The sequence below is a fragment of the Martes martes genome (assembly GCF_963455335.1).
Source record: "Martes martes genome assembly, chromosome: 4".
Classification (NCBI taxonomy): Eukaryota; Metazoa; Chordata; class Mammalia; order Carnivora; family Mustelidae; genus Martes; species Martes martes.
Window position 1 is genome coordinate 91,820,904 of NC_137891.1, and position 12,436 is coordinate 91,833,339.

The 12,436-nt window shown below is 38.9% G+C and overlaps 2 protein-coding genes across 5 annotated transcripts in view; one reads left to right on the top strand and one right to left on the bottom strand.

Moving 5' to 3' along the window:
- SPAG17 (sperm associated antigen 17) overlaps positions 1-8,335 on the top strand; it is a gene marked incomplete at its 5' end in the record, with an annotated part of 289,972 nt that extends 281,637 nt beyond the window's left edge. Inside the window, one exon of the mRNA XM_080801661.1 lies at positions 8,137-8,335. The remainder of the gene's footprint in view (positions 1-8,136) is intronic.
- The window catches only part of WDR3 (WD repeat domain 3), a 30,537-nt gene continuing 20,072 nt past the window's right edge, over positions 1,972-12,436 (bottom strand). For all 4 annotated transcript variants that reach the window (XM_080801405.1, XM_080801402.1, XM_080801404.1 and 1 more), the window contains 13 exons: positions 12,197-12,332; positions 11,536-11,592; positions 10,193-10,293; positions 9,880-9,991; positions 9,602-9,736; positions 9,288-9,338; positions 8,689-8,754; positions 8,087-8,179; positions 7,597-7,644; positions 6,672-6,715; positions 4,905-5,033; positions 3,045-3,138; positions 1,972-2,707 (listed from right to left, as the gene is read on the bottom strand). In XM_080801405.1, coding sequence (XP_080657531.1) covers positions 2,552-2,707; positions 3,045-3,138; positions 4,905-5,033; positions 6,672-6,715; positions 7,597-7,644; positions 8,087-8,179; positions 8,689-8,754; positions 9,288-9,338; positions 9,602-9,736; positions 9,880-9,991; positions 10,193-10,293; positions 11,536-11,592; positions 12,197-12,332 — 1,222 coding nt within the window. In that variant the 3' untranslated portion in view covers positions 1,972-2,551. The remainder of the gene's footprint in view (positions 2,708-3,044; positions 3,139-4,904; positions 5,034-6,671; positions 6,716-7,596; positions 7,645-8,086; positions 8,180-8,688; positions 8,755-9,287; positions 9,339-9,601; positions 9,737-9,879; positions 9,992-10,192; positions 10,294-11,535; positions 11,593-12,196; positions 12,333-12,436) is intronic.

Genomic DNA, 12,436 nt, shown 5'->3' on the forward strand with positions numbered 1-12,436 from the left:
GAGAACTTTTCCTCTATGGTCAGGAACATGACAGGGATGTCTACTCTCACCACTTTTATTCAACACAGCCACAACAATCAGACAACAAAAAGAAAGAGAAGTCATCCAACTTGCAACAAAGAAGTAAAACTTTCACTATTTGCAGATGACATGACACTCTATGAGAAAACATGAAAGACTCCACTAAAAAAACTGCTAGAACTGATAAACAAGTTCAGTAAAGTTGCAGGATACAAAATGAATGTACAGAAACCTGTTGCATTTCTATACACTAATAATGAAGCAGGAGAAAGAGAAATCAAGGAACCAATCCCATTTACAATTGCACCAAAATTAAGATACCTAGGTATGGTACTGGCACAAAAATAGACACATAGAACAATAGAAGAGAAAAGAAAACCCAGAAATAGACCCACAACTATATGGTCAATTAATCTCTGACAAAGCAGGAAAGAATATCTGATGTCAAAAAGACAATCTCTTCAACAAGTGGTGTTGGGAAAACCAGACAGAAACACGCAAAAGAAAGAAACTGGACCACTTCCTTACATCAAACATAAAAATCAATTCAAAATGGATTAAAGACCTAAATGTGAGACAGGAAACAAAATCCTGGAGGACACAGGCAGTAACCTCTTTGTCACTGGCCATAGCAACTTCTAGATATTGCCCCTGAGGCAAGGGAAATAAAAGCAAAAATAAACTATTGGGACTTCATCAAAATAAAAAGCTTCTGCACTGTAAAGAAAACAGTAGACAAAACTAAAGGGCAATAGAATGGGAAAAGATATTTGCAAGTGACAGATCTGATAAAGGGTTAATATCCAAATACATAAAGAATTTATCAAATTCAACAACCCAAAACAAATAATCCAATTTAAAAATGTACAGAAGACATGAATAGTTTTCCAAAGAAGACATATAGATGGCCAACAGATACATGAAAAGATGCTCAACATCACTTACCATCAAAGAAATGCAAATCAAAACCACAATGAGGTATTACCTCATACCTGTCAGAATGGCTAAAATCAACAACACAAGAAACAAGTGTTGGCGAGGATGTGGAGAAAGGAGAACGCTATTGCCCTGCTGGTGGGAATGCCAACTGGTATAGCCACTCTGGAAAACAGCATGGAGCTTCCTCAAAAAATTAAAAACAGAACTACCCTATGATCCAGCAATTGCACTACTGGGTATATACCCAAAGGATACAAAAATACTAATTCAAAAGGATACATGCACCTTTAGATGTTTGTAGCAGCATTATCTGCAGCATTATCTACAACAACCAAATATGGAAACAGACCACGTGTCCATCAACTGATGAATGAATAAGGAAGATGTAGTATACACACACAATGGAATATTACTCAGCCATAAAAAAGAATGAAATCTTGCCATTTGCAATGATGTGGACGGAGCCAGCCAGTATAATTCTAAGTGAAATTAAGTCAGAGAAAGACAGATACCATATGATTTCACTCATATGTGAAATTTAAGAAAAAAACAAAAAAGCAAAGGGGGAAAAAAAAAAAGAGACAAACCAAGAAAAACAGATTCTTAACTAGAGAGAACAAACTGATGGTTACGGGAGAGGAGGTGGGTGGGGGGATGGGCTAAACAGGTAATGAGGATGAAGGAGGGCACTTGTGATGAGCAACAGATGTTGTACAGAAGTGTTGAATCGATGTGCTGGGCGTGTGATTCTAATATTACAGTGTATATTAACTAACTGGAATTTAGATATATCTTTTTAAAAAACATCAAAAAAAGGACACAGAAGTCTGCACAGAACTGCAACAAGGTTGGAGCAGTAACTTAAAAACTTCCCACGAATAGAAGCCAGGCCCAAAGGAACGTGTCCATTTCTTCTAGAATATTCCCACCTCCCCAAATTCTTACCATGCATGTACATACGTATGTATGTATTTATATGGCATTAATCACCCAGAAGCCCTGCAAGGCATCTCAGCTTGACTACAGTTTAATTAGAAATAACTATTTGGAGAATTATAAAAAATTAGCAATTAGATATTTTTATATACAGATGTAACCCCTTGTAAGAGGTAAAGTTGAAAGAGGGTGTTTTAGTGAATTTTTATGGTCTTTTTCAGCTCTGTAAGTCCAAGACTGCATTTAATGGAAGAGGGCAATCAATTGTGCACCTGACATACTCTGTAGAGGCAAAACGTACTACAAAGAGTAACACATCATTAAATCTTCTGTTATCACAGAAATAAGCAAAACTTTTGAAATGTTCATTTCAGCTCTAGTAAAAACCTAGTTAAAAAAAAAAAAAAGAAAGTTCATTGTTCCCTGCTGGAATACAATGGAACAACTCCTGAAGGGCTCAACCTTCAGGGGCATGGGAAGATTTTACATTATCATGCCCGCAGTCCTGCACTGGGCTTTTCTTCAGGCAAAGCTGGGAACCACATCCTGACACCTTCTGTAACCAAACTCTTATTACTTGGTTATTTTCAAGTTGACACCAATTCTACTGTTTAGAAGTCCTTTTAAATAAAAAGAAAAGCACCACATTTGAGTTCTAAGTGTATGTTAAAATTAGCTTCTCCCTCTTTTTCCTCTTCCTCTTCTTTTCTTCCAACTGGCTGGTCGCATCAGCAAAAAACATAACTTCACTTTTTGCCTCGCATTCCCTCTTGAGATATTCAAGACCTGCCATGTTGAATCCAATAACATCCTGGTGGGTGAGGGGAGCAGATAAGAAAGATTAAATGACCCTTCTCTCACTTCATTCAATACAGTAGTATATGTGAGTCAGGAGAACCAATGCTTCACGTGTTCTTACTCATCCCTCGTCTAAGGTCTTTCTGGTCTGGTTTTGTTTTTTTTCTATTGCTACCAGCTCCAACAAAAATCTTCCCTCAAATACTGACAGATGTCTGGTCAGTACCACCCGAGATAAGGCACAGCTCACTGTGCTACTTCTAAGTCACACACACACACACACACACACACACACACACACACACATCAGGATTTCTCCCTAGTTACTGTACTTCTACAAGGATACCTACCCGGACTTGGCTGACTTTTGAAATAGTTGTTTCCTTTAACTTTTCAATCACTGGCACAAGCATTTGGTTACTAGTAATCTGCCCGAAGTGAATCCTAATATGAAAACAAAAGTCACGTTACAAAGAGAGGTAGTGGTTCTGGCTCTGCTTACCCCCTTCTAGAAAAGCAAATAAACAATATCAAAGTAAAAAAAAACAAAACAAAACAAAAAAACAAAACAACAAAAAAACCCAAAAGGATTCATTTTACCATATCATCATGGCAATATAGAAATGCTGGCAAAAAACAGCTAAAGATATTTCTCCCCTGTTACTCAGTTTTATCTGATGTCAATTTTAACACTACTATCGTAAGTTATGACACATTCAACTCATTTGCAAAGCTGGCTCTTTGCGCAGCCATCTACCATGTGGCCAAAGACTCTGACAATAGTATTTTATGGAACACTCAGAGAGAGATGAGCACTCTAAGAAATGCTAACTCAACTAAGGTTTATCAATATTTCTAGTGAAGCCTCAGCAAAAAGGAGTTCCTGATCAGCGTCAGACTCCGACCTAGAATCCAAGATGACATCCATGAACTCATGCCCCCCGGTGCACATCCTCAAGCTCAGGGCCTGCTGCAGGACCTGTACGGCACTCCCCATCCACGACCCCCCGACATGCCTGAAGCCCTCATAGTGTCTCACTTAGAATCAGTAACCCTGATTTCAAAAGTACAGAGGCCACAGCGACAAGAAAATTATCAGTAACATTGTTGAGTACCACCATAAGGCTCAGGACTTGCCCAGAATTAAAACATGGCAACAGAATACTATAAACATATCACTGTCTTTCTTTTGCTACTATCTTGATGGAATAAAAGGAACAAAGAATTAAGAAGCATGAAAAGAGATCAATTCAAATACCAATTCATTAAATATACCTGTTTGGATTTTTTTTTTTTAACTATTTGGTATTGGCTGATCAGTTTGTACTTTGTCTTCATAAGAGCATTTTAAAGAGTGTTCAGTCTCTCTGTCTCTGTACTCTACTGTAACAGTTGGAGACTGGGGTGCAGAGAGAAGGATACAAGAAAGGTATATTTTAAACTCCTATAAAATACATTCTGGGGTGCCTGGGTGGCTCAGTGGGTTAAAGCCTCTGCCTTCGGCTCAGGTCATGATCCCAGGGTCCTGGGATCGAGCCCCACATCGGGCTCTCTGCTCAGCAGGGAGCCTGCTTCCTCTCTTTCTCTTTCTGCCTGCCTCTCTGCCTACTTGTGATCTCTGTCTGTCAAATAAATAAATAAAATTAAAAAAAAATACATTCTTCTCAATTACACACTAAGAGGAATTGTTCATATTTAAGAATAATCCAAAAAACATATTTTGTTTCTTCCTTCTCTCTCTGTATGCCCTTACTTTTCCATTTGTTTCTATACAGACCTGAAACATAAAGTCACCGCTCCTTACAATGCTGTTATGAGGACAAAACTCAATTGTTTTGCTTAGAGTTAAAAACAAACAAACAGACAGACAAGCAAATACAAAAAAACACACACAAATGAGACAAACTGGCCATTCAGTAATAGGTCCTCAGCAAAAAGAGCTACTGCAACCTGTAGACCCATGCTTACACAAGCATCCCTGAGCCATGTTCCATCTTGTGACTTAAAGAGGTGGGCCATCGCTCTCCTTGTTTAAGGACATGACTGATTCCACGGGATAACAATTTATATCACACAACAGTGAAGTCCTGTAACCATCTCTCAGTCTGAAACATCAGACTTCTGAATCCCAGAGTGTTGACACCATCAGTTCAAGTAGCACTGCAGCAGTTAGGCCAAGCACACACGGTATTCTTAGGAAAGGCTGTTACCTGAGCAGAAAGAAGAGGCATCTACACAGGAGTTCAATATCAGAGCCCAGCTGGATGAATTCATTGAAGAGCTTAAGGATGTCTGGGACGTAAGAAAAAGGTAGCACAAGCAGAGACTCTTCCAGCTCACTGAAGAAGGGGATAAACATTAAAAATGCCACATTACTCAACACATTCAGTGTTTAAATCTTTTACTGTTTTTCCCTCCCGCTTTTATATTTGAACAGACCTTACCCATTTAGGGTTGAATTAACTATTCATCTATATTCTGGATGGTTCCCTCTCTTCAATATTTTATTTTTATATTTAATATTTTAATCTATTTGATGCATTCTGGTCCAGGCATGCTAGGACACTTTTTTTTTTTTTTTGGGAGAAATAACTAATTTCTCCCAAGTCTATTATTGAATATTCTACCTTTATATGATGCTTCTTTCTGCCATACATTGAGACATATGAGATTCTGTTTCAGGGCTTTCAAGTCTGTTTAATGATTGAGTCTGACAATAATCCTATAATATTTTAGTTTTGCTAATTTCACAGCTTTTTAATCTAGCTTTTTAATCTTCTGGCTTGTTTTTACTTTTCTTGAACTAGTTCTAGGATCATTTCATCAACTCCAATTGCAAATCTCAAGAGGATTTCAACTGCACTCACAAACCTATAAACTAGTTTAAAAAAACAAAACAAAACAAAAAAACCTCCTAAATCTTTAGAACACAGAATCTTCCCTTCTAGGAATGCACAACACTTCCATTAATTTAAATTTTGTTTTACATTTCTCCAGGGAAGTTTCAGATCCTCAGACAGGTCTGTTTATTTCTTGCTGTAAGGGACAGATTTAGATATTAAGGGTTTTGATGAAAATAACTTTCAGAACATCAAACTCATAAATAAAATCCAAAGGTAAATCACAAACAAGAAACATTATCTTAAAAATATATGACAAAAGACACAAAGAATTCTTAAAATCCAGCAAGAAACTACTGAAGAGTATAAGAAAGGGCAAATAACTAAAAATTCACGGGAAAAAAACACAAATGGCCAACAAATATAAAATCTGTTAATAATCGAAAGAAATTAAAATAATACAATACCATCTTTTGCCTCCGAAACTGGCAAAGAATTTTTTAAAGCCTGGTCAAAATCACTATAAGTTTCTGGAAAGTAATTCAGCAACACAGACCTTTCAAAAGCTCATGCCGATTGATCAGTTATTGTTAGGCTACAACAAAGATTCCTATGGTGTTCACCGAAGCAATACTGATCAAAAGCAAAAAAATTGAAGCAAATCCAATAATTATCCATATGATTGAATGTTTTAACATAATTCAACGAATATTTTTGAAGAATATTACTAACTTGAGCAAATGCTCAGGAAGTATTTCATGAAAAAGAAAAGGACATAAAATTAAATACATAGGATTCCAATTGTGTATACACACAGGAAATAAGCCAAAGCAAATATACAACCAAAAAAAGTTACCAGGTAGTACTTGTGACTGATAATAGATGATTTCATTACCTACAATATAAAATAGGACTTCCTTTCATTTGTCTCTAAAAGTATCTCCTTTCATACTTTAGGAGGAGCCTCCTAGTTCTGCTTCAGAAAGGACAGTATATTATTTTCCACCAAAATGTGGACATAATTAAACTAGAAGAAAATAACCATGAATTATAATTTCTGTTTATTTCATGGTCAGACAGGCATTCAATAAATGCTGTTAGTTTTTATAATTATAGTCATTGTACATTGGAACTCACCTCGACTTGATTCCTTTAAGGATTTCCAACACATAAGCTGAAGGCTATGAAGGAAGCACAACAGCCTTAGCAATACTCTAGGTTGGTTTCTACTGAAGATCCCTAATTCCCCTCTAAAAACCATGGATCCCACTCACAGGAGAAACAATGCACTAGGATGGCAATACATGCCCGGGCTTAGAGTTTGTCCCATGTGGGTTCACCGTCCAGCTCCGCCACTTCCCAACTCTGTTCCCTTCTATGCATGAGTCAGGCCAATTGCCCATCTGTAAAATGAGGCCACACTGACTCACATGATGACCATGATGAATGAGACGTGCAAGTTAAGTACTAAGTAACTGGAGACTGCTACGTAAGCATACATTTCTCTCTCTCCTCCTTTATCTGATTTATGTCACCTTTTCCTCCAAAAATCTCAATTTCAAAGTTCATTTAGATGAAGAGAATCTTCAGATGGCTCTGGATACTGAACGTAAATAAACACTAGAAAATATGAGAATGCAGGATGCCTGGGTGGCTCAGTTGGTTAAGTGCCTGCCTTTGGCTCAAGTCATGATCCCAGGGTCCTGGGACTGAGTTCCACGTCAGGCTCCCTGCTCAGCGGAGAGCCTGCTTCTCCCTCTACCTGCTGCTCCCCCTGCTTGTGCTCTCATGCTCTCCTGACAAATAAATATTAATCTTAAAAAAAAAAAGAAAGAAAGAAAATAGGAGAATGCCAGTCCAATGCAACCAAAATGGGTGACTCAGAAGTTACAGTAAAACACTCCTTTTAAAACACTCAATACCCAGGAGAGAATGTTAATGGTGAAGTATTTCCCAATACATCCAGCCTCAAATCATGCCTCTGTACTTCCTACTATCCCTCCCTTGTCCCTGAAAGTAACCTCTGAGTAACCAAGGGGAAACTGGTAGACACTTTACTCACAGAGATATTGCCATAAGCCATCAGGATGGGGTTAATGGGAAGAGGAACCTGTGAAGAAATGATTAGATCAAGTCATTATAAAAACAAGACTTTGATAGTGCTTGTCACAGGCAGGGTGACAACAGTACAGTTTTTAAAGAATATACAAGAATAATCAGGCCTTTCAGTTTCCAGAGTGCTAATGAGTTTAGGAAACAGAATTCATTTGGAAATCTATGACGGTTGTGGTGTGTCCGAAACCACGGCAGGAGCAGTTTCTGCTCCACGCGTTGAGCACCTCAGTCTGTGATTTCCGCCCCCTCACTTTTTATTAAGACCCAGCTTCCCTCCTCCCAGTCCCTCAACTCCTTTCTACTATTTGAATTAGAGAAAACTCTATTACATTTATGTCTTTTCCTGATCCGAGTCAGTAACTCCCACAGCGATGGTGTTCATCTCAGGAATTCCATGGACACATGTTTCTCAGGGTGTAACTTACAGACTATCTCACCTCTTTCCCTGCAGCTTTACAAATGGCTTTGTGTTCCTTCCTTTTTGCAGTCTCCTCTCGGTATAGCTCGATAGCCTCCATGATCCTCTCAGCCTACGCCGATGGCGACAAAGAAGAGAAGTTATCACCATGCCCCCCTACCCCGCCAGCATCCCAGAACGCTGCAACTGAAAGGCCTGACTAGAAAAGTACCAACTAGCTTGAATCGGTTTAATAAATGTGTGCTAAGAGTGCAGAACAACATGTGACAACATCTCTGGTGTTTCTTCTGTTTAATTTACAGAGAAAAGATGTGGCGTTCTGGGTTCAGGTAAAGCCGTACAGATATGCACATGTGGAGTAGGGCAGCCCCCAGGACCCCTGAGAGGTGCGGCTTCCAGGAGATTGAGCTTTCCTTTCTAGAAACCGTGTGCTGATTCAGCACAACTCCTGTCCTTGTTAAAAGGGAGGACAACAATGTTCTGAGCTCCATCTATGAATTTCATCAACTTTTTGCCTCAAAAGGGCTACCTGGTTGTTAAAAAACTTTCACTCAAAAGTTGGGATCCTCCTTAAAAATGCATATATCCATAGATAAAGAGACAGAATGTTTATCAACTTACTGCTTTGACGGTTTCAATAGTTTTCTTTCCAGTAAAGTAACTGTCACCTTGAGTCTCTCCTGGAACCTGCCAGAAACAAGAGATCCTTAAAAAATATTGAAAGGCATTAAAGAACCAGCAAATGAATCCTATATCCAGAAAAGAACAGGCATCACTGTGTTATGATAACAGAGTACTTACTCCATTAATGGAGTACTTAATAAGTGCCAGATACTATTAACCAGATAATATTAACTATTAATGGATATTTTATATCCATTATCATAAGAATATCCTACTCTCTAAAAGTATAAAGAAAATGCCCAATTTCTAAAATTTTTTGATTTTTATTTTTGTTCTATGATTCTCTGAAGCCTCCTCAATAACAACAACAAAAAGCCAAAATGACAAATACCCAATACCAAATCTGGTCAGTCATTTATCCCACAAAATCAGGATATACAACTGAATCAAACACGACTACACAGACTGCTTTCCACACCAGCTGGTGGTGATGACTTGGGCATCTGGCTCCAATATTAATTCTATCAGAAATTCTTGAAATTAAAGTAAATTTCAACAAGATAATTACAATCTCAGGGTCCCCAAAATTTACTTACTACTGGTTGGTCTTCTTTGGCCACACTCTCCTCATATTCTGCTTCCCTTTGCTGCAAAAGACATATATAAATTAATCTAGAAGAACAACCACGGTCTCCACACGAAGTGAAAGGAGACAGTGAAAAGTTGCTTCTTTCAAAATGCAATCCCCTAGAGGCATTTCTGTGTGTGTGTGCCTGCTGAGACAGCTGATGGTGGTGTTGGAAACCTCTTCTGGGGGTGCCTGGATGTGCACTGGCTGAGGGGTGGCCACACTAAACAAAACTAGACATCCAACTACCAGCACATTCTGTAATCAAGCCTGAGGCCTTACCATTTCCCTTTCCTCTTCAAGAATAAGAGGCTCCCTTGTTCTTTCCCAAAGTCTCAGAGATTTGTCATGCGATGATGACACAACATAGTCTCCACTGGGGCTTACGGCCAAGCACCAGATTTCCTGGTGGTGCCCCTGGAGAGAGAAGACACAAAAACAGAAACTCTGAGAGGGAACACTTTATTCCTTGACCAAAACCTGCTCTACCTGAGTGGCAGAACATCACTCGATCTTAAAAGTTCTGAAGTACTGAGCAAGCAAAGAAGGCCAGACGTCACCTCCAGAGTCTGTATGTGTTCAAATTTGTCCGCATCCCACTGCTTAATCTTATGGTCCTTCCCAGCGGTGAAGAAGAGGTGAGACTTGGGCACAAACTGTAGGTACATCACACTGAAAAGTGAGAAAAGTGATCAAATGCCATCAAATTCCATGTTAGTGAAGAGCCTCACACACAGTTTTAAAAAAGTAGTTCTAGCATGCCTGGTTATTTGTATTTTAGAATTTTAAATTTCTGACTGAATAGACACAGGTGCTCAGGGGAAATGATATGTACAGGACTCAAAAGGACATCTTTGAAAAGACTGCACCTACCTGTCATCGTGTGCAAAGAGAGACTTGTGGCAGTCCCCAAAATCCAAACCCCAGATTTTCACATTCCTGTCAGCAGAGCCCGTTGCTATTAGTGCTCCATCCTATGAGGAAGAAAAGGGAACCATTACTTGACCTGATTATCAGAAACTCTACAGTTAGATAAAGAAAGACTAACCCTTTTCTTTCAGAAACATTAAAATCAATATAAATTTCATCTCTATCAAGAGCACCTATTTCTTTGCTTTTATCTAAGATTTCCTTAAAAAGCTTGTTGAGCAAAAGCAAGAACTCTTGTGGCTCCCAAGTTTTCGTACTGCTATAGGGCAGTACTGTGCCTTGGTGTCTGTTACCTATTTACTTCCTTAAGTAGGGAGAAGAACTGCTCATCTCTGTCACAGGATTTGGGGGAAGTGGTAAAGAGGAGGAAAGAAGAGTCTGGGAAAGAATCTACTAGAATATTTGCTACCCAGCCTTTTATCCCATGTTCTATTATCTTTCTTATGTCAATGGCTCATTCAAATAGTTGTCAGCGTAACAAGACCACTGGGACTATCTCATGCTGCCTACTTATTGTTAATGTACTGATCAAAGATGGCAGTCCTTTCACACAGGCCAAACGCTGTCTCTAAATACATGACTCCCACCCGGGGGTGCCTGGGTGGCTCAGTCATTAAGCGTCTGCCTTTGGCTCAGGTCATGATCCCAGGGTCGTGGGATCGAGCCCCGCATAGGGCTCCCTGCTCCACAGGAAGCTTGCTTCTCCCTCTCCCACTCCCTTGGCTTGTGTTCCCTCTCTCGCTATGTCTCTGTCTGTCAAATAAATAAATAAAATCTTAAAAAAAAAAACACATTACTCCCACTCTTATCCATAACTCAACACTGCAAAAAATATGATTTTGGTCAAGAGACTAACAGTACAGATGTAGTGCAAAATACTGTAAATGTCAATACAAAGCCAAGCCAAGTTCCATCTTCTTTCACTGACATTATCTTTCAGAAGAAAGGGAGATGCCTTTTTTAAAGTCTTTTGTATTTTAGGGTGCTCTACCAATTATGGTGTTTTAGACAACAAAATACCATCTGGGGAATCTACAAAAGTTAGTTAGTTGTAAGGATTAACTCAGATATTTGTGAACATATCCTAGTAGCACTAAAGTAATACACACACACAAACACACACAACACATGAGGTACGATTACAATATACATTATTTAATGGATTTTTGGGAGAAAGATATACAACAGGATGAAAAAATAGTCTAAAATGAAGATAGCAAGCCAAGAACGAAGAAAGTGCTTTGGAAAAGACAGCTTGTTATTAAGACACTTTAAGTTTTACTTACATAAGAGATGTCCATGCATATAACAGGCAGTTTGTGTCCATAGAGTGAAAGAAAGAACTATTAAAAAAAAAAAAGAATGTAAATAATTCACATCTGTGTATAAGACACAGGCATTGTTTGTTACATGTGGATCTAAAATAGAACTTTAAGATACAATCCTAAACACTGCCGTGGATTGCTTTCTATTTATATTTTCAAAGACAAGCCACCGAAGGCAGCTCATAGCCGTGACACTTTGCAACAGCGAAGACTCCAGGCACTTGCTTCCCAACAATGTTCCCAGGCCTACTGCAGTCCTCTGGACTCTGGGCCTAGGGCCCAGTAATCTACAATTTTTAAAAGCAACCCAAATGATCCTGGTGTCCAGCCAAGTGTGGAATCACTGCCCAGGAGATGCAGTAATGTTCTTCCACTCCTGGCTCCCACAGGATGTTCTGTCTACAGATTTTCTGAGCTTATGAAATACAACTTGCTTTAAGCAAAATTTATGAGCCAAAGGGTTCTTTAAAAAGTCTAGCTTTCCTAATGCACCTACAATGTTTTGATTCACACATACATCTTTAGAAACATAGCACGGCTGGGCACAGTCAAAGCCGCTTTCCAATCTCAACCCATGATCAGTGAGAAAGACAAAAACTATTTCCAGGCATAATCACTGTACCTTTAAAGTGTCAACATAGAAAATTTTTACAGTACAGTCCAGCAAAGACACAGCCAACAGCTTTTGGTTGGGAGAGTAACGGACACACAGAACGTCTTCATCTAGTTGCAAGGTTCGGGTCTGCTTCACAGAAAGTCTAGCACAATGGAAAGCATGAAGAAAAAAAGAAATAAATGAGTGCTCTACAAAGGCTGATAGAAATTCCAAAAACTCCCTGGAGCGTATGAGAAATACACATGT